The sequence below is a fragment of the Puntigrus tetrazona genome, chromosome 22 (assembly GCF_018831695.1).
Source record: "Puntigrus tetrazona isolate hp1 chromosome 22, ASM1883169v1, whole genome shotgun sequence".
NCBI lineage: Eukaryota > Metazoa > Chordata > Actinopteri > Cypriniformes > Cyprinidae > Puntigrus > Puntigrus tetrazona.
In genome coordinates this window covers 2,879,246-2,907,190 of record NC_056720.1, presented here as the reverse complement: position 1 = coordinate 2,907,190, position 27,945 = coordinate 2,879,246, and the positions used below count along the sequence as shown (strand labels likewise).

The 27,945-nt window shown below is 38.6% G+C and overlaps 2 protein-coding genes, 1 long non-coding RNA gene and 2 other non-coding genes across 5 annotated transcripts; all 5 read left to right on the top strand.

The window, feature by feature from the left end:
- The first annotated feature begins 8,540 nt into the window (after nt 1-8,540).
- On the top strand, nt 8,541-11,231 carry LOC122327605. Its single transcript, XR_006247685.1, has 3 exons — nt 8,541-8,653; nt 10,694-10,837; nt 10,919-11,231. It is a non-coding gene; the product is annotated as an uncharacterized LOC122327605 (long non-coding RNA).
- A 4,193-nt stretch (nt 11,232-15,424) lies between these two features.
- Nucleotides 15,425-19,009, top strand: calr3a (calreticulin 3a). Its single transcript, XM_043222701.1, is given in 10 exon segments — nt 15,425-15,511; nt 15,513-15,574; nt 16,089-16,190; nt 16,321-16,524; nt 16,663-16,757; nt 16,840-17,049; nt 17,146-17,259; nt 17,977-18,120; nt 18,324-18,416; nt 18,507-19,009. Coding segments are annotated over 10 exon segments (1,254 nt in total). The 5' UTR covers nt 15,425-15,485; the 3' UTR covers nt 18,711-19,009.
- Nucleotides 19,010-19,696: 687 nt separating this feature from the next.
- rad23ab (RAD23 homolog A, nucleotide excision repair protein b) lies at nt 19,697-26,637 on the top strand. The gene is made up of 10 exons (XM_043222699.1): nt 19,697-19,947; nt 21,146-21,227; nt 21,375-21,454; nt 22,055-22,383; nt 22,460-22,506; nt 22,581-22,708; nt 23,048-23,159; nt 23,624-23,781; nt 23,865-24,005; nt 24,210-26,637. Exons 1-10 carry the CDS (start codon nt 19,879-19,881, stop codon nt 24,321-24,323), a joined length of 1,260 nt encoding a protein of 419 aa, XP_043078634.1. The 5' UTR covers nt 19,697-19,878; the 3' UTR covers nt 24,324-26,637.
- Nucleotides 26,638-26,785: 148 nt separating this feature from the next.
- trnad-guc lies at nt 26,786-26,857 on the top strand. Its single transcript has one exon. It is a non-coding gene; the product is annotated as a tRNA-Asp (tRNA).
- Nucleotides 26,858-27,555: 698 nt separating this feature from the next.
- Nucleotides 27,556-27,627, top strand: trnad-guc. Its single transcript has one exon. It is a non-coding gene; the product is annotated as a tRNA-Asp (tRNA).
- Nucleotides 27,628-27,945: the final 318 nt, after the last annotated feature.

The window sequence follows — 27,945 nt, the reverse complement described above, 5'->3', positions numbered from 1 at the left end:
TTTAATACTAGTGTTCGTTGTCTTCATATTTGTCTTATCAATAAAACTTCAAGAATTTTTGCATGTTTTGCTATGTGTTTATTATGAGAACAATAACACAAATGTGCATTTGTGGTAAGATTATCTGATTTCTCAGAGAAAAATAAAGTCATGTTTTAACTAAAAGAGTTTTTACCGTTTTATATAGCCTATAATTATATGTTGTAGACTGTTCTTCTGTGCTTGTAATCTTTGTTGCATGCGACGTAATAGTTGTTGTAAAGCTGACTTCAGTAGCTAAGCTAGAGGTACTTATAGTAAGATTTTAGCTAATAAATAAAAACTAAACTGGTTTTGCTGGGAGGTAGAATGTCAGTCAGTGGTACAATAAAAACTAGCAGTAATGATTTAATTGCCTGTTTTTAGCTTGCCATCTTCACAATCATCAGCCTGCACCTGGAACTTCTCCTTTAGGAAGGCAATTCCAGACAGAAGGGTTACTTTCGTATACACTCGATGACATTCAATGACATTCGACGGGGGCACAAATTTGGATATCTTCAGTTTTAGGAGTTGGTTTGAGAGTGAAACTGAAACCTCTTATGGTTTGTCACTTTGTCTGTAGATGTATCTGTATCTAGCTGGATTGATTTAAAACAGTTTAAAATAAAAAGAAACCAAAAGTAGCACAGTTCGGACGCAGCACAGTGCTCATTCTGTAAATGCACAACTAAACAGATGAGTTTTGAGTCTGGATTTAAAAGTGACTAATGTTTCAAGCACATCAGTCTCTTCAGGAAGCTGGTTCCAGATGCGAGCAACTGTAACTAAAGCCAGATTCTCCTTGTTTGGTGTGAGCCTTTATTATTTCTAACGGCAGTCCTGGTGATTAGGTGGTCTGTTAGGTGTATAAATAGTGATCCTTATCTTGCAGTGTATTTAGGTCTAGTCCATTTAGAGTGATTTATAAACGAGTAAAAGTGCTTCAAATCAATTCTAAATGTCTTTGGAAGCCAGTGTAAGGACCTGAGGACTGGTGTGATGTGCTCTGATTTTCTGGTTCGAGTCAGGATCTGGCAGCAGCGTTCTGGATGAGCTGCAGCTGTCCTGATGGTCTTTTTGGGAAGGCCAGTGGGGAGACCATTACAATGATCCACCCTGCTGGTGGTAGAGGCATGGACTAGTTTCTCCAGGTCTTGCCTGGGCACAAAGCATCTTATTCTTGCAATATTTTTTTGGCGATGATACGCTGGTTAGTCACTGCTTTGACACGGCAGCACAAACTAAAGTGGGTCTCTAGAAGTCACCCAGATTCTTGACTCCCTTTTTGGTTGTTTGACCCCTTGAGTTAAGGTATGCATTCACCTTGTGGAGCTTCATCTTTATTTCCAAATGCAATAAGCCTCAGTTTTCTCCTTGTTTAACTGAAAAATTTTGGCACATCCAACTGTTGATTTCATCAATGCATTGGCAGAGTGATTCAATGGGGCTGTAGTCATTTGGAGATAAAAAGCTAAGAGTAAATCTGTGTCGTCAACCAGCTGTGATGAAGCAATTTGATTCTTTCTCATTATTTGACTGAGTGGGAGCATATACAGGCTAAACAAGAGCGGCGCAAGGTGGGCCTTGTAGGACTCATGTCATGGGCGTCCTTGGGCCTATGCTCTCCTATACTCACATAATGGCCCTCCCCTCTAAATATGACCTGAACCAGTTTAGAGCCATTCCAGAAAGCCCGACCAGTTTTCCAGTCTATCTAGAAGAATGTTATGATCGACAGTGTCAAATGCGGCACTAAGATCTGGTAGATGCCAGCACTGATATTTTACCAGAATCAGGGATTTAGGCGAATATCATTTATTATCTTAACCGCGCTGTCTCTGTGCTGTGGTGCAGTCTGAAACCAGATTGAAAAATTATCAGATAACCATTTGAGTTCAAGTAGCTGTTCAGCTGATTCAGAACTACCTTTTCAATGATCTTGCCTATGACCGGAAGATTTGATATCGGTCTATAGTTACTCAATATACTGTTATCAAGATTTCTCTTTTTCAGGAGGAGCTTAACAACACCTTGATTTTCAGAGCGTTTGGAAAAGTCGAAAGAAGTGATGTGTTCACCCTTCTAAGATCTTCAGCTTTTAAACAGTCAAACACGCTTTTAAGAAGGATGTGGGAGTGTGTCTAGACAGCAATTGAGGATTTTAGGTGCTGTACTACTTCCTCCAAAGTTTTATCAATTGCTTCAAGAACACACATAGTGACTCCTTTTTGAGATTGTGTGGTTGAATCTGGCATATCTCTACATCATCTGATGTTTAATTGCCTTTCTGATATTTTCAGTCTTCTCAGAAAGAATGAGGCAAACTCATTGCATTGCTGTCAGAAAGCATTTCACTGGGAATCTGACTTTGAAGTTTGTCAGTCTCAGCAGTAGCTAGCAAAAAGAGTGCAGTGTTGTTCAGGTGCACTATTTATAGGTTTGGAAAAACTTCTGTGGGTGCTGTGGCTAATTCCACATTAAAAGCATGCAGGCTGTCTTTTATAAGATGCTATAGTGGATTTCAAGTTTTGTCTTCCGCCCGTCCGCTCCAGCCTTTCTGCATTGCCTTTCATGATCTACTGCTGTTGATTTTCTCAACATATTTTGTCTGCCAGTCTTCTTACAGCTTTCACAGGTGCAATGTCATCCATGACATTCTTTTGAGTCAAGGACTCCTAGGAAGATCACTTGAAGTCGGCAAATGCTTGGCATTGAAGAAACAGCCTTCATAAATAGCACCTTGTGTTCTCATTAATGCATCTCTTTCTGACAGTGACAGATCTGGATTCAGTGGTAGCAGAATCAATATATCAAAGAAAATACAGAAGTGATCAGACAGTGCTACATCCTTGATAACAATGGACCCAAAAGCTGTAAGCCACTTACTGATGAGTAAATCTAGGCGTGTGCCCATGGTGATGTGTGGTCACACATGCTGGAATAAACTCAAAAGTATTCAAGCGGTTACAAATTCTTTTGTAGTTTTGATTTCTGCATTTTCTATGTGGATAATAAAATCCTGCAATCACAAAACAGTCAAATTCTGAACAAATCATTGATAACAACAATTCTGTGAACTCTTCAACAAAGGCTGGAGAATATTTTGGAGGCCTGTAAATAATAAATAAACAGGATCGTGGAGCACCTTTCAACACAATCCCTAGATATTCCAAATGACAAGTACTGACCAAATGACACTTGTCTGCACTGAAGACATCTTTAAGACATCTTTAAAGAGGCAGTAACCCCACCCTCTCTTGTCAACTCTGCAAACATTCATATAAGTGAAGTTGGGAGGGCTGTTTCATTGAGCACTGTTGCACTGCAGCTTTCTTCAAGCCATGTTTCATTTAGAAACATAAAATCCAGATTGTTTGTAATTATTAAATCATTGATCACAAATGATTTGTTTTTAGTGATCGAACATTTAATAATGCTAGCTTGATGGTAGTACTTTTTGTTTCTATAGAAGTCTGAGTTTGTTGTCTAATGGGCGCAGATTAGATTTGTCAGCTGTGCACGCCTTGAGAAGGCCTTAGACTTTCTATCCTGTAATAAGACAGGAGATAGTGAGACACACTGGGTTCCCGCTTGTTTTCTAAACATCTCTGAAAGTTTTGCTGTAGTTGCAGCCGAGAGCTCTCTCGCTGGAGGAGGCGAGCTGGGCCCAGCGGCCTTGGGGCGGTGGTGCCCGCCGTTTGTGAGTTGATAACTAGGGGCTGCGCAGCAAGGAGTGGGAGAGTCTGGTTTTAGCCACCAGTTCCTCCATTTTTTTGTGAGAAGCTGAGAAGTGGCGATGCTTGAGAGAGGGATAATGTCTCTGGTAAACAGAGCATTGGTGTTTCTGGTGGCAGAATTATGCTGTCCTGGCTTCCCTGGCTGATTACCAGAGAGTCGTCCTTCGGCTCTGAGCCGTTGTTGTGCATCACATTGTGTCTGTGATGGGCTCTGCGGGCAGGGCTCAACCGTGATAGTGTCCACAAACAGTGCTTGTTGTGGCTCTGTGGTGTTTTCAGTGTCCTTGTGGGATGTGTCGACCAGATGATGACTCTGAGGCTGATATGAAGTCCTGTCGTCATCCATACTTTGTCCAGGTGTGTGTGTGCCATTCATGTTGAGTGGACTGGCACACTCTGCTGATGGATAGCGGAGTGAAAAATAGATGTTGTCCTTTAACACTCGCACCAAGTTTGTTTGGGTGAAGGCCATCCAGTTTAACCAGTTGTCTGTGTCCCCAGAACAGATTGAAGTTGTCGATGAAGTTGACTCCTTTTTGACTGCAGGTTCTTTGTAGCCAAGTATTCAGTCAAGCAACCGTGAAAACATGTTTGTTCCCCTTGCTGGAAGTGGTCCACTGATGAACGACTGGACTTCAACTCTTTGAAGTGTTTGATAAGTTCACTGAAGTCCCTCTTCAGGAGTTCTGACTGCTCGCTTACGAATGTCATTCTTCCCCACATGGATGATGACTCGTTTTGCAGTCTTGTGCTTCATTAGAACGTTCTGAAGTCCATAGTTTACATCAGAGACGGCCGCTTGAGGAAAGCAGCATGTAGTTGTCGTTCTGCTCCTGGCGTTTCTGATAATGGAGTCTCCGACTATCAGAGTTCTGGGCTCGGCTGCTCTGTGATCTGAAGCGCCGCTGTCTGCTCGACCTTGAGTGCCTGTTTGTGGCGGTGTTAGCTACTGGCTGATATGACTCCTGCTCAGTCACTTTCGGGGATTCCTCACCCAAATTCGTTAAAGATTCAAATCTGTTCTCGAGCTGTACAGGGGGTGGTAAAATACCAGTTTTTCCAAGCCTTCTCATGGCCATGTCTGGGGTAGATGATGCCACAGCGGCAATATGAGATACTCGTGACAGTCTGATGTCTCGAGTGCCTTTGGGTCTCGCTCCTGTCTTTGCCACTGATTTGTGTGATTTGTGTGATTGTTGAAATTCAGTTGATGTAAAACACATCACATGATGTAAAACACATCAAACCTATTAAAGATGACTGACTGACTTCACAACAGATTATTGATCTGTTATTTTATTACTGAACCAGTTCTGAAGAGTTTGTCCTGACTTCTTTGTGGATTGAAACCATTGAAGATGTTTGATAGATTCAGCACAACCCGGCATATGGGATACAATACCACAAGGGACTGCAGTTTCAGGTTTTCAAACATGGATGGCGACACAGAGGCAAAACCGGTTTATGAATTAAGATATATCCTGTGATGTTTTTGGGGTTTTTTGCCTTGCAAACATTAGTGTGTCTGGTTTGATCTGCCAGTGGGTATTATTAGTTTTGTTGATAAAAGTTCTGTGTTCTACACTGTATTTTGTATCTTGAATTGAATTCAAGCATTTGATGTCACATTTCTGCTAAAGTAAAAGTAAAATACGCATAGTTCTTTTTTTAAACTACGGCATTTAAAAGCAAAGGAAAGCGAAGAAAAGAGGGGAAACTCTAACGAGCTAAAAGCAAACCGCAGCTTGTTGCTGAATTGCAACAAATATATAGCTACTAACCGATAGCTACTACTAAGTACCTAAACACTATCATGACACTCTAAAATGAAGTGTTACCCACTCTTCTGATATTAGTTTTCATACAGGCCCAGAATTCATTTGAAAATGTAAGATCAGCAAAAGCTTGCAGATTTTTGTGATGATAAGCGAGACAGGCGTGTGAGAGGAAACCAACTGATCTTGAGGAGGATTCAGCAGATAAATATCACACTTCGGTCCTGAGTGTTTTCAGACATTTCAAGCTTTTTAGTGAAATAATGAAAACGTTTCTGAACTTAGTGTTCTTCTGTTTGTGTTTGTGGCGTCTGGAGGCGGTGAGTTTGATATGCGCTTTTTTATTCTTTCAGTTGTTCCTGTTCTGGTACCATTGATTTTGCTCAGTTTACTTGAATAAAATAAGTTAAAACAAATGAAAAATCTTTTACAAATCATTTACGTTAAGCTGATTGAAACTGGGCAGTGTATTTCTAGTTCCCAGCATACTTCAGTAGAATCAATGTTGAAATTAAATGCTATTTAATGTGTTTTTAGTAAAGGAAAGACCTTTCAAAGTTTGATGTTCAGTTATAGAGTTGATCAGTTGACCTTGTTGTTAGGCTGTGAATGTGCCAGGGTTGAGAACATTTGAACTTAATCGTTATGTGTACTGCAGATGTATTGTTTAGCATGTCATCAAGTGTTGATATGTCTGATATTTTCCCATAAGATAAAAACCCCAAATAAACCAGTTGAGTATGTGACTTGTGACAGTCTACATGGTCAGCATTTCTACGCTTTATAACAAACAATGACAACCTAATCACCTAACAAATGTTATTTTATATTAAATACACTTTTAAATGTTCAAAATAACTTTAAATATTAAAGATTAAACTCTACCAGGCCTTTCCATCTTCATAAAAATGCAGAAAACTCAACAAAATTCTGTACAATGACACCAGTCTGTACAGCAACAAAATATTTTCATACAATATGTTTTCTCTTTGTGCATCTCCAGATTATTAATTTCATATTTAAATCATTAAAAGTATATCAGTGGAGTTTCATTAAATCAGCATCAAATGATGTTAAAGATTTAATCTTTTCTCAGGTTATAACTACGAGAATGTCAATAATGTTAACAGCTTGTTGAGGAAAATAGGAACTTCAGCCACTCTGAACTCTGCTCTTACTGAAATAAAGGATGGTGAAAGATTCGTTGGATGTTTGGGATTGAAAACACTTTAATTGCTGAAATCAATGTCACAGCTGACATCATGACTGTATATGATGATGTTCTTGACGGAGATTCAGAGACAGACTGAAGATGGACAAACAAACTGGATCTCTGACCATCATGAACACCACAATTCATCACAGCGGAAACTATAAACTGCAGGGTAACCGTGTGGACAAGACTTTTAGTTTTGTTGTCTACAGTAAGTTAAATATTTTTTAATTGTTTTATATTTTAATATTAAGACCAAAATCCTGAACGTTCACAAAAGCTGAAACCATGTGTGATGACTCAGTAAATCTACAAATCTGGAGAAACAGTGACAGAAACAGATTCAACTGCTCATGACTGAATCCTTTACGAATGAACAGAGACTAAACAAAACTAAAATTAATAATATCAGTCTGAATTTTACAATAATTTATAAAAGACCATTGGTTTCTGTTGTTTGGTCAACGGCTGGTCAATTACAGTTATGAATCCAAACACCACTTCTGTTATTTTATGATATCATTCATTTCAAAATTAAAGTTTGAACTACGTACTTTGGTAAATAGCATCAGTCTGTTATCTGTTTCTCTTCGTATGTGTGTGTTTGTTAATACAGATGAAATATCAGTGATGGAGGGAGATTCAGTCACTCTCAACTCTGGTCTTACTAAGGTAACGGATAATGATGTGATTCAGTGGAAGTCATATGACACCACTTTAATCGCTGAAATCAATAAACAGACCGACATCATGACTATATATGATGATGTTCTTGTGGAGATTCAGAGACAGACTGAAGCTGGACAATCAAACTGGATCTCTGACCATCATGAACATCACAATGAAACATGATGGACTTTACAATCTTTGGATCAACCATATAACTGTGTTCTTCACTCTCAATGTCTATGGTCAGTTAAATATTCATCCCACCTGTTTTAATTTTTCATCACAAAATGCAATGTTAATCAACCATTTTGCTTTTTGTGACAGTCCTATTGTTTTATTTTTTTGAAAATTACTTTTTCAAACTATTTAAGAAGAATTAAAAGAATTTTAAGAGTCGGAATTTATAAACAGACTGTTTGTTCATTGTGTTTGATTAAACAGAAAAATATCAGTGATGGAGGGAGATTCAGCTATTCTCAAATCTTGGCAAACTGAAATTTATAATAATAAGCGTATTCTGTGGAGGTTTGGAAATAAAAACACTTTAATCGCTGAAATCAGTAAACCGACTGACATCATGACTGTATATGATGATGTTCTTGACGGGAGATTCAGAGACAGACTGAAGATGGGCGATCAAACTGGATCTCTGACCATCATGAACACCACAATAAAACATACTGGAACTTATGAACAAGAGATCGAGTATATAAAAATGTTCTTCTCTCTCACTGTCTATGGTGAGTTAAATATTTATCCCACCTGTTTTATTTTTTTATCACCAGATGCAATATTAAAACATAATTTTGCTTTTCGAGACTGTACTGTTTTTATTATAGAATTATTCATTTGAAATTGCCTTAACTATTTCCAAGAATGTCTGAATTTGTAACAGACTCTCTCTCTGTTGGTGTGTCTTTGGTGACACAGAAATAAAATCAGTGATGGAGGAGATTCAGTCACTCTCAATTCTGGTCGTACAGAAATAAAGGATGATGATGAGATTCAGTGGAGGTTTGGGAATGAAAATACTATAATCGCTGAAATCAACAAACAGACCGACAGCATGACTGTATTTGATGATGTTCTTGACGGGAGATTCAGAGACAGACTGAAGATGAGCGATCAAACTGGATCTCTGACCATCACAGACACCACAACTCAACACGCTGGAGATTATAAACTGCAGATATTTAAACTAGAACAGTCATTAAAAGATTTCAGAGTTTCTGTTTATGGTGAGTATCATACTCCAGTCTTGTCACATTATCCTTCAGAAACATTTCTGAAATGCTGATTTGTCGCACAAGAAATATATATTTTAATTGTTATTAATGGTAAAAACGGTTGAGAACATTTTTCTGAATTCTTTGATTAATAGAAATATCCAAAGATCAGCATTTATCTGGAATAAAAGGCTTTGGTAATTTTATACACTATAAAATTAAAAAGTTTACAGTCAGTATAGAAATTATAGATAAATTACAGCGGAAGATATCAAGGTGAAAGGAAGAAAGCTACGGGTGTGTCATCTGGAAGGAGGAAAGTAGATAAGGAGACTTGGTGATGCAATTAAGAAGTTCAGGGTAGTATCCAGAGGAAGAGGTTAGCCAAGAAGAAGTGGGACATGGACAGGACTGAGTAGAATAGATAGGATTACAAAGAGTTACAGCGCAGAGTAAAGAGAGGAGTGTCTAAGATGAAGCAGAAGACATACAATGAGTTGTACACTAGGTTAGACACTAGGGAAAGACAGACTAATCCATACAGGTTTTCTACGCAAAGGGATCAAGATGGGAAGGATGTGAAGAAAGATAGGGATAGTGAGGAGAGTGTACAGAGGAGCTGGAAGAAGTAGTTTAAAGAGCTGATTAATGAAGAAAAAAGGGAGAAAAGGAGTAGAAGGAGTGAACTTTGTGGAACAGAAAATGGATTAGAAAGAATGAGTCAAGAAGACTTTGAAGAGGATGAAAAGTTGAAAGGCAGTAGATCCTGATGACATTCTGGTGGAGGTCTGGAAGTGTCTGAATTTTTAACTAGTTTGTTCAACAGGGTTATAGACAGTGAAAAGATGCCTGAGGAATGGAGAAGAAGTGTATTAGTGCCGATCTTAAAGAATACGGGCAGAGTTGCAGCAACTATAGGGGGATAAAGTTGATGAGCCATACAGTGAAGCTATGGAAAAGAGTAGTGGAGGCTAGATTAAGGAAGGTAGTGAAAATTTGTGAGCAGCAGTATGGCTTCGTGCACAGAAAGAACACAACTGATGCAATTCTGAGAATTTTGATGAAGAAGTATAGGGATGGTGAGAGAGCTGCACTGTGTGTTTGGACAAAACGTGTGACAGGGTGCCAAGACAAGAGCTGTGGTACTGTTCGAGGAAGTCAGGAGTAGCAGAAGTATGTCAGAGTGATTCAGGACATGTATGAGACGAGCAGGACAGTGGGGAGGTTTGCTGTAGGTCAGACAAAAGGGATCGGCTCTGAGCCCCTTCCTGTTTGCTTTGGTGATGGACTGGTGAAGAAGGTACGGGGTTTAAGTACTTAGGGTCAACAGTCCAGAGTAATGGAGACTGTGGGATAGAGGTACAGAAGCAAGTTGAGGCAGGTTGGAATGGGTGGAGTAAGGTTTCTGGAGTTCTGTGTTATAGGAAAACATCAGCAAGAATTAAAGGAAAGTGCTAAGACTGGACATATGCTGTATGGTTTAGAGACAGTGTCGCTGAGGAAGAGACAGGAGTCAGAGCTGGAGGTAGCAGAGCCGAAGATTGTTGAGGTTTTCCTTTGGGAGTGACAAAGTTGGACAGGATTAGGAAGGAGTACATCAGAGTGATATGTTGGACGTTTCATGGAGCTGCCAGGCAGGAGGCAAAGAGGAGGTATATGGATGTAGTAAATGAGGATATGAAGCTAGTGGGTGCTATCTTGAGGATCAACCATATGGCAAATGTAAACAAAGTAGTGTTATTAATAGTTACCCATCCTCACTAAAATTTCCCTAAAATGTTGAGAAGGGCATTTTGGTCCAATTAAGTGGAATTTTTGTCCCAAGTGCCCTTGGCTGCCTTAAACACATCTAAATGCTACTTACACTTAGCGCAAAAAGCCACTTTCCTCTTAAAAAACCAAGTGCAGAGGGACAATTTACATGGTATTAAATTATATGATATATACCGTCCCCTGTGTAATCTGTGTCCCGGTTTATCCTGTTTTTTAAATATTCTTGATATTAGTGTTTACTGTCTGAGCTAATCTCAGATTGATGTATTTTTTCCTCAGTTTCTGAACACTGCTGTGGTTCTACTGAAGCTGTGATCCGATTGGCCCTCTCTGCACTGGTGGGCGTGGCTACCGTCCTTCTTCTAGTTTATGACATAAGATCCAGAAGAGATAAACAACATCAAACACATATTCACACAACAGGTACGTGACCGATGATCGCATTTCTCAATTGTTTTTGCATTATAAATTGTGACATTTAATTTATATGTTTGTCTTTTTCAGAAAGTATTGAAATCTAAAGCAGAACGTCGTTCTTTATTGGTTCTTCATGTGTGTTTTTTTATTCTTGTAGTGTTTCTGTCATAATGACTGAGTTTGTACTCTTTCTTTCAACATCAAGCTGCATCAGGTGTATTTGATTAGGGTTGAAGCTAAACTGTATGGGACGGTCCCCAGGAACAGGGTTGAAGACCTCTGTTCATTTGTGTAATAATTCTATTATTACAGTTGTATTAATAACTGGTTTTATCAGAGAAAAACTGTGAAAATGCAACAGGAAAAAACCTGTTAAATGATTAATGGTAAATGTAAAATTTAATGGTAATGTAAAATTTAAAAGGGGAAAACTTAAACTGAAGTTCCCAGGATTCCCTGCATTGCAAGTTTTTCTTTAAAATCTATGTTTCGTCTATGTTTTTCTTATCAGTTATGTTTATTAAGGTTGTATGTTACATCTAATGTTTTTAAATGAATATTTATTGCATATTTCAGTTGCTCACCGTGATGGTGTTTAGTGTTTGCGTGAATGACATGAGCTTCTATATACGTTCATGTTTAAAAGCTGCTTGTGATGGGTTTTGGTTCATCGTGTGACTTTCTCATCAAAAATGGTACAAAACAGATTTCAATCCTTCAATAGGTCGGTATATTAACATTACATTAGTTAATGAAATTACGGTATTTAACTGTAAATTTAAATTTTATCGTATTTTGTTACCGTAATTTTTTTTATTGTGGAATTACGATAGCACACAACATCTCACATATAGCTGCTTGATCGGGTCACTTTTTGCATAATTTATATGCAAATATGATGAATATGATCTTTTTGAATGAGACGTGAGGGCGTTAAAAGAGCGGGATCGTTTTCAACATTTGCAACACGACTTGTTTGTAATGCTTTTATACTGCTTATGGTCAGTTTTTGCAATAAATACCTGTGACTTCACGCATATTTACCAGTGTGTGTGTGTGTTATATTGTTCAGGGGTGGGTAGGTTTAGCGCAGGGGTGTGGTATAAATATCAAATATATAATTTTTTTCTTTTTCAGTTAATGTTATTGTTTCATGGTTTCAACATCGTGGTCTGATCTGTTAAACAGCTTCTGCTGGACGTTTGTGTGTGAACTGTTTCTTGTTTTCTCTTCTGCTAATACATGTAAATATAAATAACATCAGCAAATACTGATATCTATTTTAATGTTTTACTCTTCTGATATTAGCTTTCATACAGGCCCAGAATACATTTGAAAATGTCTGATCGGCAAAAGCGTGCAGATTTTCGTGATGATAAAGAGACAGACGTGTGAGAGATAAAGTGTAAAGTGTAAAGCTTTAATATGTGACAAACATCAGGAATTATATCATTTGAAAAATGTTTTGAATAAAAGTTGGAGATGAAAACTTTTATATATACTTTATATACGTCTTTGGACCACTACAATAAAGTTTTTGTGTTGTATATTAAATATTTTTATATATATATATATATATAGAATATATATATATCTCCAGAATATTATCTTAACGTTTAAATCATTAAACGTATTTTTAACGTGATTTAAAGATTACATTTTCGATAAACTCCGTTCTGCAGGTTTGAAGTTAGATAAAGTTACGGAAAACGAGTATGTAACAAAGTCGATCAGAAGCCAGAGATCTCATTATGAACTTTTGTGAAAGCGTCTGTCGTAATTTAGAGATGTTTTGAGATGGAAATATGTGGTTTACTGAACGTACAAAATGTGGCTTTCTGAAGAAGGGTCGCTTTCAAACATCTCTGCATCTCACACAACACGCGTTCTCACACAGTGAAAAATACATCGCAAAGAGGAAACCGAACTGGTTATTTCTGATGTTAAACAAGGTCTCGAGACTCTCAGCTTTTAAATTCATTTTTAAAGAAAACAGATCTGCATAAACAGACGCCGATCGGGCTGAAGTTCACAGGATTTTGTCCACAGAGTGATGAGATCACACATTTTAACATATTATTTTAATATTTAACGTTCGGTGTTTTAACTTAAGCGTCATACTAGTCCCATTTTAACATGGATTTCTAAGTATTTTTCGGGCAAGATGGCGGATAGAAACAGCAGTGCATAATATTTGCGTTCTGATCCATCAATGCTCTTTGCATCCATCAATCAATTTTCTTCTTTAATAACAGCCAATGCCCCAATGTCCCATGCCCCTCTTCACTTGCTGTCTACATACCTTCCCCAATGTCCCATACCCCTCTTCATGTCTACATACCTTCCTATTATGAGGCTAAATAAATTAATTAATAAAACATGCTGCTGTGGAAAACACCACTTATTTGCACATTTTAAAAATACTACTTTTATTGTGTCATGAAATGTCATTTTTTTTGGTGCACAAGATCAGAGCCTTTCCATCTTTTATTAGCTATATTTCTTCTTCTTTTCAACAGGGGAGAGCCTCCTCTATAAAGTATATGGATATTTTAACTATTTATTTCAGCTGTTATGGGTACTATTGGTGTTTTCAATGCAAAGCAGTCCGTTCACATGACTCTTTAAATCTCTGAGTTTGTCCGCGGATCAACAACATCATCTACTGGTTCAGTCTGAATCAGCCTGTTATCAGGAGAGATTAGTCCTGTCTGATTTCCCGCGCTCTTCGTTCTCGGTGTTCCAAAAAAAAAGGTCTTTATTTTACATGTATTGATTTTATATTGCGAACACAGAATATGCCTTTTTGGACACATGTCAAGGCTGCCAACTTTTGAGTTTATTGGTATGGAAAGTGTTTTATACCCATTTTAAATGAAAAAAAGATTTCCTTATTTTGAGGAAAGACTGACGATATTGAAACGCAAAGGCAAATGTGAAAACTGCAGAAATGTGTGTCAATTTCATAACTTTGATAGGTCTGTTGTATTTTACTTTCGTTGTAGTAAGTTTGTCTTGATCGAATGTCACGTGACTTTTCCCGGTTTTTTAGCCTCCTGATAGTTTTAGCGCGAAACGAATGGAGAGATATGATCTAGTTTAAATTTAGCGTTTTCTTTCAAAGCTATAGTCCTATTTTATTAGGCTTTGAAGAATATTTCGCTCGGTGCGCCCTCTTGTGGTCTCAGTAGAGAAGCCAGACGCTTTTGATAAGCTAACTGAAAAGCTCTTCTTAGTTTAACATTAGAAAACTGAAATAAAAGCCTATTTTTATTCACACCTAGTGGCCAAAATGCCCAAAGGGGACTCAAAAATATAATTATTAATAATATTAGTCGTATTATGGCCTTGAAACAAATTGTAACAAGTTGAAAAAGACCTTCGTGAGGAAAACCATTTCTGATTGATCTTTACAGAGATTCAGTTATTAATCCAAATATTTGTGTTCTTTAGGATATTTTTAAATGTATTTCAAATGTAAACTTCAAACTACTTTAGTTGATCTTATTGGTAGATTTCAATCTCCTAAACCGCCTTTTCACCGCCTTTTATTAATGCGGTTATTCTCGGAATTCTGCGGAAACTTTATGGCGGCAAAATCACCTTCGCGGCGGTTTTGACTAATTTTAGTAAAATAATTTAGGTAATAGCAGTAGTAGCACTAAAAGTGTTATAGGTAGCTTAATTTTCTTTTTGTTGCACATGTAGGATGTTTAATTAAGCGCCTTATCACAGTGGACGGTTTATCCGTTTTTTTAAATTGGTTTAACAGCTACAGGTAAAATATTATAATTAGCCTTGTCTTAGCCCATGACACGGCTTATCTACTCAAAACTCTGCTCAGGTGGGCGTGGCTGCTGTCATTCTGCGTTATGACATCAGATCCAGAACACGCACAATAAGAAAGATAATGCCATTTCGCTTATAGTTTTTATTTTTATCTATTTATCATATAGGCTATTAATCTGTATTTATTTGCCAAGGCGTTATAAAGTGATCTGCGGCTAAAGTATTAAGTTTATAATATGTCGATCTTTATTACACTGACATATTAGAATTGGCATGACAGGATTATCGAATTTAAAACCTAATAATATTTCGTTTATTTTCATTTTTACTGCAGATTTTTCCCTTACTTGGTGACTTTGCATCTGTCTATCCTTTCCTACCCTGAGGTTCGAGTCTGTCTTTTTATCATTATTATGCAGTGCTTGAGCTATTATGTAGTGAATTATAGTTTTACACTATTAAAACATCATCGTAAGATCATCTTTCATCTGTTACTTTTATATTAACAATTAAATTGTTAATCAGGACGACCATCTAAAATAACATGTTTGCAATTATTCAGTTTGCTTACATAAAATATAGCCATGCACGCCGATCAGTTTACGATCACAAGAAGAATCTCACTATACTTGTTTTTATTTCTACACACTTCCTTGGCGTTCACGTCACTGACTTCCCCGAGGCCCCGCCCTCGGCTCTGACTCCTCACTCGTGGTCTCCTCTGATTGGCTGCGCGTCGGGCCAATGGTTCTCAGCCATCTGTGCAGGAACACAACCGAGCCATATTTCACTGATCTTTAGCCCGAGCGCCATTCATTATCACACCGGGATCTTCTTCTACTTCGGGTCGTTGGACGGTGCAGAGATGCGGGTCGCTGCTGCAGTGTGCTTTCTCCGCCCTGGCGTTTGCCGCGTATGCAGACGTGTATTTCAAAGAGCAATTTCAGGACGGAGGTAAATGTCGCTTCTTCGGTCGTGCATGACATCAGTTACGTTGTCGCCGCTTTATTGAGATGAGAGTGAATTGTAAGCTTCTTTTATTTGGGAAATGCTTTTTCATCGACTTTTTGTGAGGTGTCGAGCAACTTTACTTTCGTGCATTTCTGCGAGGAAAGCCTGTTTGTGTCGTTCCGCCAGTGTCGCTTTCACTTACTGTATTTGCACGCTAGACTGTGTTTTAACACTTAACGGGTCGTGCTGAAAATCCACGGTTTGTGAAATTTTGATTAAATGCTCAAGGTTGCTTATGAATTATGACAAACGAGAAATATCTGTTGTATTAAAGTGTGAGGTTTTGGTTTCAGTTCACTATTATTAGACTATTAAAGTGTTGTTGTGCAAACAAATATGTTCCATATCTTTATTTAATGTTATAACCTAACATTATTGCTGGATGACAGCGAAAGAACTTTTTCAAATAAGCTGCAAAAAGTAACATTGATCTTATATCTTCGCTTCGTCTCTCCAGATGGTTGGAAAAGTCGATGGGTGGAATCCAAACACAAATCCGACTACGGCCAGTGGAAACTGACCTCAGGGAAATTCTACGGCGATGCTGAGCTCGATAAAGGTCAGAGGTCACGGCTTCTTTCGCCAGCGCTCAATTGCTCATGCAAATGTATTCATCTTAAAAGAAAATGCAAATGAGAAGTCGGTGTGAGACGGCTTAAAATAATGCTGTGTTTTTTTTCCATTTAAAGGTCTGCAGACGAGTCAGGACGCCCGGTTTTACGCTCTATCCAGTCGCTTTGACTCGTTCAGTAATGAGGGTAAACCGCTTGTCGTCCAGTTCACTGTGAAACATGAGCAGAAGATCGACTGCGGTGGTGGGTACGTGAAGATTTTCCCCGCCGACCTGGACCAGAATGATATGCACGGCGAATCGCAGTACTACGTCATGTTCGGTAAGTCGTGATCGGTGGAATAAAATGTCGCTTTCTTCCAAGAGAGCCAGCAAAACGTCAACAGCATTGACATCCAAACTCTTAGCGTTTACTTTCACTTTCACTGTTCTTATCATTTTCACTTTGATCTTCCTCTAGGACCCGACATCTGTGGCTACAGCACCAAGAAAGTTCACGTCATTTTCAACTACAAGGGCCAGAACCACTTAATCAAGAAGGACATCAAATGCAAAGTACGTGTTATTACTGTAATTGAAATACCTCAAGATTTAATCGCAGCTGATAACATTTAATTCTTCCGCTCGCACCCATCAGGACGATGAACTCACGCACCTGTATACGCTGATCCTGCGGCCAGACCAGACGTACGAAGTCAAAATCGACAACGAGAAGGTAGAATCGGGTTCTCTGGAGGAAGACTGGGATTTCCTTCCATCAAAAAAGATCAAGGATCCCGAGGCCAAGAAGCCAGAGGATTGGGACGACCGGGCGAAAATCGACGATCCCGAAGACACAAAACCTGAGGTGCATTATCAGCTGACAAAGCTGTAGTGTCAGTATTTTTTACAAGCTGTTTTTAGACTTTAATCCAATGTTTTTAACTTTTTTTTTTATATTTAGGATTGGGACAAACCCGAGAACATTCCCGACCCTGATGCCAAGAAACCAGACGATTGGGATGAAGACATGGATGGAGAATGGGAACCCGCCATGATCCCGAACCCAGAGTACAAGGTACACAACGACAGTCCCCACATAGACGAGCTTGATATTTCAAAATCTACCGAACATGAAGCTATAAGGGGCTTTGAAGTGGTCGGATTGGTCTGGTTTGAAGGTTTTAGACTTAAGACCACTTAAGAGTAGTCTGTTCTGCAGGGTGGGCTTCAAGAAGAAGGTTTTGGTTTGGGTTAATGTTGTCATCCCATTGTAGGATATGTTCTTATGTAGAAGATCCTGATATTTCAAGATCTACCAAACCTAAAGCTCTTCAAAGTGGTCAGATTGGTCTAGTTTGACGGTTTTAGACTTTAGACCACTTTAGATTAGTCTTTTCTGCAGATTAAGCTGCCAGAAGAGGCTTACAGGTTTAAAACCAAGTAGGTTTGGAGTTTTCTAGGAATTTTTGAGAGTGATTACCGTTAAAATGTCATAATCGGAGATGTTTTCACATAGAAGATCCGAATATTGTATGATCAACCAAACATAAAGCGGTCAATTTGATCGTTTAAGCACTTGGGAGACTAGTAAAAAGCACTTTAGGTTGGCTTAGACTTTCCAAGAAGTCTCTTAGCACGATTTATTCACAATATTGTGTCTTTTTATAGCGTTCAGGTTGTTTCACATTTCTACTGTGTTTTCAAGACCTAATTGATCTTCTCAATCAGAGTGATACTGCATTTATGCAGGAACCAGTTTTACCAACCGGCTAACAAAGCTATGTTTATGTAGGGTGAGTGGAAACCAAAACAGATCGATAACCCCAACTACAAAGGCACCTGGATTCACCCCGAAATCGACAACCCTGAATACACTCCAGACGACTCCATTTACAAATTTGAGAACATCGGCATTCTAGGACTGGATCTTTGGCAGGTATGGTTTAGATTGGCATACCGTTAAACCAGCATTGTAATTAAAGGTCACTTGTAGGTTTTAAACCATTTTGGTTTGGTTATCTCTGGTAACATTGACCAGTCCATAATTTTCTTATTTTATTGCAACCATTTTGTGGTTAAATGCAAGATTACAAAATGATTTTATCCATTGCTTTGGTGATCTTATCACCTTTCTCACAGGTAAAAACTGGAACGATCTTTGATAACTTCCTGATCACCGATGATGTTGAGGAGGCTGAAAAATTTGGTACAGAAACGTGGGGTGCAACAAAGGTAATTATGTCTTCTGACAACGTTACAATTTAAAAACTTGAAGTAATTTTCCATAAATACTGATGGCATGAATTTATTTTAATGTATCAGGGACCAGAAAAGAAAATGAAGGACCTGCAGGAAGAGGAAGAACGGAAGAAGCGTGAAGAGGAGGAAAAGAGCAAGAAGGATGACGATAATGAGGACGAGGACGGTGAAGATGAGGATGAGCCAGAAGAGGATGAGCACACAGAAGAACCTCCTGAGGAGGAAGAGGAGGATGAGGACGATACGCTCCCTAAAGACGAGTTGTGAAGAGTAGTTTCCTTCTGAATGAGCAGATCTGATGTGTTTCTGATGTCTTTTTCTTTATATATGTGGTGTGAATTTTTGGCCCTGCCCTTTTCTAGAAACATGTCGCATCTTGTAACTCTGATTTCTTTTGGTTTTGCTGCTAGAAGCCCCCACCCACCCAACACATTTATAGTACGACCTGATAACTTTAGATTAATTAATGTTTGGGTTTCTGTTCTGTCTCGAGTTGCGCAAGGTGAAATTCTAATGTATCATTTGTTGGATTTGCACTTTTTTAAAATAAATGATTTATTTTTAAATGCTGGCTCGTATTTTGTGGGTATTAAATTGTCCTAATTTGTTTTTATAATATATTCTGGTTTTAAAGTTTTAGTGATTTTTTTTTTTTTTTTTGTGTTTGTCATTTAAAGTTCATTAGTTTTTTTTTTTTTTGTGTGTGTTTTTTTTTTTTTCCAGTTATAGCTATTTTAATACTATAAGATAAATCAGAATTTGGTTTCAGAAGTTTTGTTTTAATTTGTTTAAAAATGTCATGGTTTTTTGTATTGGTTAACTATAATATATTTAATTAAATGGTTAAATAAGTTTCAAATATATTAATAGTATATTTTTTAATAGTTTATATTTAATTGTCATGTAAGAATTTTCAGGGCTCAATTTGGTTGCGAAGTGACAAGAAACAGGCCCCTTTTTAGCTAAAATATAATTAGGTCTTATCAGAAAATGTTACTTTTTTCATGCCAATACCAAGTTATTTGAAGGAAGTAAATGATAGAACCAAAAAAAGCCCATTGTTATGTCCAATATGCATTATATCTTGATTCACAATCAACAATGTGGCCTCTAGTCAATTAAATAAAGCCTATTGTTGAAAACGCATGTTTGTCACTGACGGACTTTGAAGGAAGTTCTGAGGAAAGCTCTAGAAAACCTGTGCTGCTTCGGTGTTTTATCTCAAATAATACCAGTCAGACGTTCATAAGACTCTTAGGGGTCACTATACGTCCGTAGGTCCACGTCTCCATGTGTCTTGTCCAATTCAGCAAGTAGATGGCGTCTTCCCGTAACACAGGCGCCTCATCCCTCCTGAAGATAGCTGAGTCACATCTCCACGCGCGCTCATCGAAGGCACTTCGTGTATTTCGTGGGGTCTCGCGCTCGAACAACAATGCTGACGATCACTCTGAAGACCCTCCAGCAGCAGACGTTCAAAGTGCAGATAGACGAGGAGCTGACGGTGAGTGTGCGCGTCTGCGCCCGCGTAAACATGCCAGCGAGCGGGCATGACGCGCTGGGAAACGCCGCGGCCTCCGGCGGCTGCCGCGCGCGCGGCGCTCGCTGTCATTGTACAATATTACATTATAGCAGGTGACGTCACGGAGCCGCACGTTCTAACGGCTGCTAATTTGAAAATAACGGTCGCTTTGTTCACTTTAACGGTCTGTTTACACTCTCGCCTTGTGGCAAGCCGTTTAAACACCTATTCGATCAAACTAACTAGTCTTGTTAATGTTACTTACTACTTATCTTAAACGTCAGCAAGGAGTCTAATAGTGATAAGTACATACTGTCTATTTCACTGATAACTAATCACGACTTATTCTAGAAGGCTAGTCACTCCAATAGTGAATAATGCTTACTCATTAGACACTAGGGCTTGTCACTATTCTACTGACTATTGCATTGAGTTAAAAATGCTAATTTTTGCCACTAAACTCTTGTTAATTACAAACTCATGGTCTGTACTTCTTGTAGTTTTACTATTTATTAGAGGCAAATATGTATGTTACCTTTATTTCTATCAATACCTCGCCAGCCTCAGCTTACTAATCTGCATTTAGTAGATTGTAATATTTCTAAATCAAAAATGTGTTACGTATGCTATCTGTGGCTAGCAGAATAAATTTTTTCTAAGTCTAGTAATGAATGGGTACCGTATAGTTTGGCAAATGTTACTAGAACGGTTAAAAAGCTACTAAAAATGCTACTAATAACCAGAATACGCAGTGGTGCGCGCTAGTTAGTTTTTATAAATGAATATTAAAACAGCTTGCCATCCTTCTTGTTTTCCTAGAATGACAATGCATTACTGGTATGGATTGTATTTACGTTATGATGGGTTTATGTTTAATAAGTCTAATAAATGTATCTTAAACATTTAAATGGCTGGTTTTTCTTAATGGGTTCTTTTGCAATGAGTATTAGAAAGTAATTTAGGGTGAAAATTCTTTTTATGCGTCTAGATAATGCAGTATCATTTTGACTGTGTTTGCATAAAGCAATAAGATCAAATGACTTCATAATTCAGCATATGCTCATATGAATTCATTGCTTTGATTCCTGAGGATAGTTTCGTAATCATGCCGTTCTTGAGTCTCTTTTTTTTCTTGAAGTGGTTTCTGATTAAATTCTGTTGTTGTATTTTGAAAATACAGGTAAAAGCTCTTAAAGAGAAGATAGAGGAAGAAAAGGGGCAAGATGCTTTTCCAGCTGTCGGTCAAAAACTAATCTATGCAGGTCTGTTTTTTTTTTTTTACATTGGTTATTTCTGCCATCGCAAAGCTTATATAATTACTGCCAAATTTGTCTTCATCCTTCTCCAATCTTAATAAGATCCTCTTCGATATTTAAGTCGTATTTTGTGTTTTTCTCTATAAAACGCAGGCAAAATTTTGAATGACGATATACCTCTAAAAGAATATAAGATAGATGAGAAGAACTTCGTCGTGGTGATGGTTACAAAGGTAAACCTGTTTTATTTCTCACAGTTCTTCATAAGCTCATTGCATTTTTTACATGTATATTCAAGTTTCATTTAAATCATAGCCTCAAAAACGTTTTTGAAATTTTACATTTTGGGATGTTGCATATAGCGAGATGTGGTTTCTTTGACAGATCCTTCATACGAAATTTTCAAAATAATACGAATTTGTGGCCTGGTATGCACACTTAAGTCATTTTGGTGGATCTGTGTTAACGAGGATCATTTTTACAACGCAAATTTTGTAAAAAAACATAAAAATTTTTACTGCGAATGTTTTTGTAAAAATTGTACCCTTACTAAATAAATTTGGCATGATTACTTCCCAGAACATGGTCACGAGATTGCGTTCAAACGTCATACAAACGTCATACAAACGTAAGATAACGTGATCGCGATTCTTATTGCGTTTCATTTGCGGACAAGTTTATTTTGGAAGAAAAACCAATTTGCCATTTGCACGTCTTTCCACATTTCTCCCAAATTTTATTATAAGTTAATCGCAACGTTGGATAGAAGCTTTGTTAAAGTTCATTAGCAGGTTTCTATAGTTCTCTGTGCAGTTGTGTTTCTTTCTCCACAGTCCAAACCTGCAGCACCTTCACAAGCTCCTGCTCCCGCGCCGGCAGCTGCCGCTACCGTTAGCGCAACTGTCGACGAGACCCCTGAACACACGCCCTCAACTCCCGCTGCGCCTCCTGCTGCATCTACAGTGCCTGTATCGGCCCCCGCTCCCGCTCCCATAGAACCGGCGGCATCAGCGGAGCCCGCACCACCCGTCACAGCGCCCCCTGCTGCGTCGGAGCCCGCTGAGGACAAACCTGAGCCTGTTAGCGCGACTCCCGCTCCGATCTCAGAGGAGGAGAACCAGGAAGCCCAAGAGGAGCAGGCCATCGCCCAATCAGAGGCCAGGTACGACCACACCCGCAAAAAATACCAAACTCGTTCAAAGAATAACGATTTCTCAATTCGTCATCTGTTTGTTCAGCATTACAGATGATTTGGGTCTTTTAGAAGCAGCCGCCTCCATACTAGGTACGTTTGGTTTTTTCGGTTTTTCTTCGAGAAAAGAACTCGACTTTAACGTCTGTCGCCTTTCGTCTCTTTAGTTACAGGTCAAGCGTATGAGAATTTGGTTGCGGAAATCATGTCAATGGGTTATGAGAGAGAGCAGGTGATCGCCGCTTTACGAGCGAGTTATAACAATCCGGACAGAGCCGTGGAGTACCTGCTTATGGTGAGAGATACAAGTGACTTACTATAGTAAAGCTGTTGCGCTTTGCGACTTCCTTTTGTGTTGCAGCGTGCTTAATATGTTGTTTAGGTTATTGCTCAACTTTTAAAATCGCTTTAAAATCGCTTAAGACAAGAAAAAACAAAAACCGGAAGACTGCAACCATTTTGATCATCAAACCAACTTTGTATAGCAATCTATTAAGCCACGTTTATTTCTTTATTTTAATGTTCTTTAGAATATCACCAATAAATTGTGCATGTAATTAATATTAATAAAGACAATGCGGTCAACCCTGCTCCGATTCACAAAGCCACTGAGCCGTTACTGTCCGTTCCTCAGGGTATTCCCACAGAATCGGAGCAGCCGCCGCAGGAAGTAGTGCGGCCCACGCCGGTGTCCAACCCCACCCCTCCAGCACCACAGAGACCTCAGCCGCCGCCCGCCGCAGCCGGTGAGTGGACATGTGTTCAGCACGTGTGGAAATAGACGCCCGTTTGCCCTGCAGCTGACGCCTTGCGTTATTTCGGTAGCACAGCTGATGAAGAAGTCTTTATTTACGCTCGTGGGCATCGCTGACGTTCATTAGGCAAGGAAGCATAAAGCTTAATATCTCGATAAAACCTGCCCCCAAACTAGCGTTAACGGTGATGCGCATAATTATTTTAATACAATTATTTAACTTAACATACAAAAAAATTTAAATACAATTCTTTGCAAAATGTATATATTTATAATGTCGATTTTTGGCTAATTTTGTGAGGGTCCACAGACACTTTGAATTGGATGACTTGGTTTACTTTCAGAAGTAGTCAGAAAGGACAGTGTTGCATAATACAGCGCAGTAAGAAACAAAGAAAATGGAAAAATCTTTTCACTTTTTCCAGACTCATACAGCTCTTTCTGTCGTGCGAACAGGTGCGGAGTCGGGAGCGGCGCAGGCCTCGGCGAACCCGCTGGAGTTCCTGAGGAACCAGCCTCAGTTCCAGCAGATGCGTCAGATCATCCAGCAGAACCCGGCTCTGCTCCCGGCGCTCCTGCAGCAGCTCGGCCGAGACAACCCCCAGCTCCTGCAGGTGGGTGGAGCTTAGCGCCGAGCCGCTGCGATTGGACGCTCAACGCTCAATCTGCGCTTGTTTTATTTTCTTTTCCCGTGCAGCAAATCACGCAGCATCAGGAGCGATTCGTGCAGATGTTGAACGAGCCGCACGGAGGCGAGGCCGGAGCCGCTGAAGCTCCCAGCGCACCACATACCAACTACATCCAGGTCACGCCGCAGGAGAAGGAGGCCATCGAGAGGGTGCGCGAACAACTGCGAAAGTTTGACTTAAAGACGTAGTGTCTCAATGTGAAATTTAGTTTTACTGGATACCAACTGGTTACACGAATTACAAAAATAGACGTTTTTCAAAGTCAGCATGGAATGACATTTGCTATCAATTTTATTTGACTTAAAGGTAAAATAGAAACACTGCGTGTTTTAACATTGCGTTCTGTTTTCTAGTTAAAAGCTCTGGGGTTTCCAGAGGGACTCGTCATCCAAGCCTACTTCGCCTGCGAGAAGAACGAAAACCTCGCCGCAAACTTCCTGCTCCAGCAGAACTTTGACGATGAGTGAACGTTAATCGATTAGACGCAACAACACTCGGAGGACGGCGACGGAGAGAATGCAAGCGATAGGCCGCATGTTGCGCGCGCGCGTGTGTGTGTGTGAATGTGTGTGTTAAAGTGAATAGGGGAATGACTGGTCTTCCATGATGACTTTCATGGAGTTTAAACTGAAGCCATGATGTGACGTTATTATCAGCTTAATTTTTGTATTTTTTTTTCTAGATATAGCCGATTCTTTACGACGAGGTGTCCGTTGTCTGTCTGGTTTCTGCTGCTATCTCTGCTGTGTGTCGAGTGAGGTTTTATTTATCACAGTTTAAACCCTGCCAAAAAAAAACAAAAACTCTCAAGGTCACCACTCATTTCTCGCAGTTGTTTTTTAGGATTAACAATGAGACATTTCAGTTAAAGTAGATGCCAAATTGAATTTGTCGCCAATGACAGACTCACGTCTTTTTAACACGTTGTACCATTTTTGTTGCGTTTTCACAACTGGAACATTTTTGGAAAAGTCAAATTAAACATGGTGTCTACTTATGCCATGTTATCTCATTTTCAGTGTTTAATTTTCTTTCGTTTTGAGCCTATACTGTTTAAAATACAATGTTTATGCAGTGGACGTTACATTAAACCATTAATATTCAAAAAATGAACAACATGTTCTGCACTGCATGGGTATGTTAGTATCTTTAAACCCATGTTTAAAACAAGAACCGTCAATAACGTCTACGATCATCAGTTATTGGTAAAAAACAGCACTGATATGTGACAATCTAGTTGGCTAATTAACTATATCTGTTTTTTGATATGTTTAACAAAACTAAAAATCTGTCATCATTTATTCTGTTTCTTTAACACAAAATTAGACATCTGAAGAACGTTGGTAACCAAAAATGTAATGGTAGCCATTGCTTTTCATAGTATGGAAAAAAATATGATGAAAGTCAATGGCTACCCTCAACTATATATAAACAGGTGATGGTAGTCATTGATTTCCATAGTGTTCTGTTTCTTTTTTCGTGCTATGCAAGGCAATTGCTGTCATCGATTATTTGGTTATGGTTGACAATAGTATATTATAGTATCCATAGTAAAGTATCGAGAAAAAAAAATGACTTCCATTGTTTTTCTCCCCAATACTATAGCTATCTAAATAAAACGCTATGATAATCAATGGCTACTGTCAACTGTATGGTTGCCGTTGACGGTAGCCATTGATTTCCATAGTGTTTTCTTTTCCATATGAATGAAGGCAATAGTAACAGTATGAAAAAAAAATAAGGAAGCCAATAGCTGCTATCATCTTTCAGCTCTAACCAAAGAGATGATGGTAGCCATTAGCATCCATAATCTTTTTCCCATACCATGGAGGGCAATGGCTACCGTCAGTTGTATCCAAACTGTTGACAGTTGACTTCGATAGCGTTTTATTTTCTATACTATGAAAGGCTGTGTTTGGTTACATAGAATAGTATGGGAAGTAAAAAATGGAAGCCAATGGCTACCATTTTCTGTCAACTGTAACCAAACGGCTGACTAGCTATTGGCGTCCATAGTGTGGAAAAATAAATACTATGGAAATCAATGGCTAACTGTTGGATTACCAACGTTCTTCTCATTTTTAATTGTTAATTTTAACTTTTTTGGTGAACTATCCCTTTATTAACTCTAAAGTTCACCCTAGAGCCAGTTCAGTATGCAGTAGAAACTGAATGAGCAGTGGTTTTGAATGGAGCCCGACATGCTGCAACCATTGTAGGTATTTTATGTGGTTAAGCAACTGAATGTGGTCGATCGTCTCAGCGGGTCTCGAAAACCTCACAAAAATATGCATTGTAATTTGAATATTTGTATATTCGAGTGAAGGAAAAAACTGTGTTGTCTTGGTCTCTGTTGCACACTTAAGACAGTGCCAAACATAATTAGAAACTGGAACTAGATGAAATTACAGAGCTAGCTGCAATGCTTGAAGTGGATGCAGAACGCATATATTTTTATATGAATGATGTGTCCTGCTCCTATAAGGCTAGTTTTGAGTTAAAAATGCTGGAAGGGTATTTTTATCAAGTATGTAAAAAATGTATAGGTGTTCTGAAAGGTACAAGCAAGACTAAGCGTCCTGTTTACACTAAGTGATGCAGTTTGGGTTTTTCAGTTCTGCATTTTATATCATTTTTTCGTCTTGGGGGATTTGATTTGTGGAGAACGTGAACATGGAGGAGTTTGGTCTTAAATGCAACAGCACATGAGGGTTTGCCGAGTGATTTATGAATGTATTGTTTCAGTGGTGTGTGAAATAAATTGCTTTTAAAAAGCTTAAATGAAGTCTCCAAATGGATATAGTTTCATTCATTGGTAATGCATCCGAGTTTCTTAATCCATAAGAAGTAGATTTTGCAAGTAGATTCCCATGTTTCACTTTTATACCGATCGTTTATAAAGCCATCTATTGATCATAAGTTAGCTTGCTCCTCGTTAGTATAGTGGTAAGTATCCCCGCCTGTCACGCGGGAGACCGGGGTTCGATTCCCCGACGGGGAGGTTAGAAATCTTTTAAAAATCCAGCCTAGCAAGAATAAGAGCAGGGAGAGCCTCAACAATAATGCAGATACCATAAAAGCTTAACAATTTTAATTAAACATTTTAGTAAGTCTGATTCAAAGAAGAATTAGAGGTCCAAACCCTGACTGAAAAGAGGTGGAGTTGGGGATGGAGGAGGGTAATTAGCAATGTGAAAACAGGTGATAATACTGAATTTAAATATATATATATTATATATTTATATATATATATATATATATATATATATATATATATATATATATATATATATATATATATATATATATAATGGATCTGTAGATGTGACTTTAAACGTAACATACTTTACACATAGGTTAGAGATGTTCAGTTGTCCAATATCTACCCCTTGTGGTTTGTTGTGGTATTAAACTGGACAAAACAAGAAATTAGGATTAGACTAGGATTTGGTTTAGGAGGTTCAGGCTTCTATCATTATTGCCCCACATAGTGCTCCAGATGAATGGATAGTAGTTTTTTGTAAAAAAATGAGCATTTGTCTCAGCTGATGCCTTTGTTTTTTTTGGTGGTGTTTAGCAGAACACCAGAGAAAGGCCTTGGACCATAATTGTACACATTAAAAAAAAAGTTCCGTTCAAGGTTGCATACACTCAAGTGTAACTATATCACGTCATTTGCTCTTCGAACAATCACTTCACTCCTCGTTAGTATAGTGGTAAGTATCCCCGCCTGTCACGCGGGAGACCGGGGTTCGATTCCCCGACGGGGAGGAAAGAAATCTTTTAAATGGTCAGCTATTATCAATGGGCTTGAGAAAACTAAATTAAACAACAAAGAGCGCATTTGCGACCTCAGATAGTACTCTCATCTGTCTCTGTGCCTAAGATGTCAAAATTGACCTAGTGATCCAGGTGGAGAGAGTTGTTTGTGAACTATTCGGCTCAGCTGAAAATATCGTTCTTTTCGTAATCAAACATTGAAAATAGATTAATGAAAGGATATGCCCAGACTGTAGTCTTGATGATATAGAGGCCGCAAATTTAAAAATAAAATGGTGACAATATCATATAAAATGCCAGTTGTTTGTA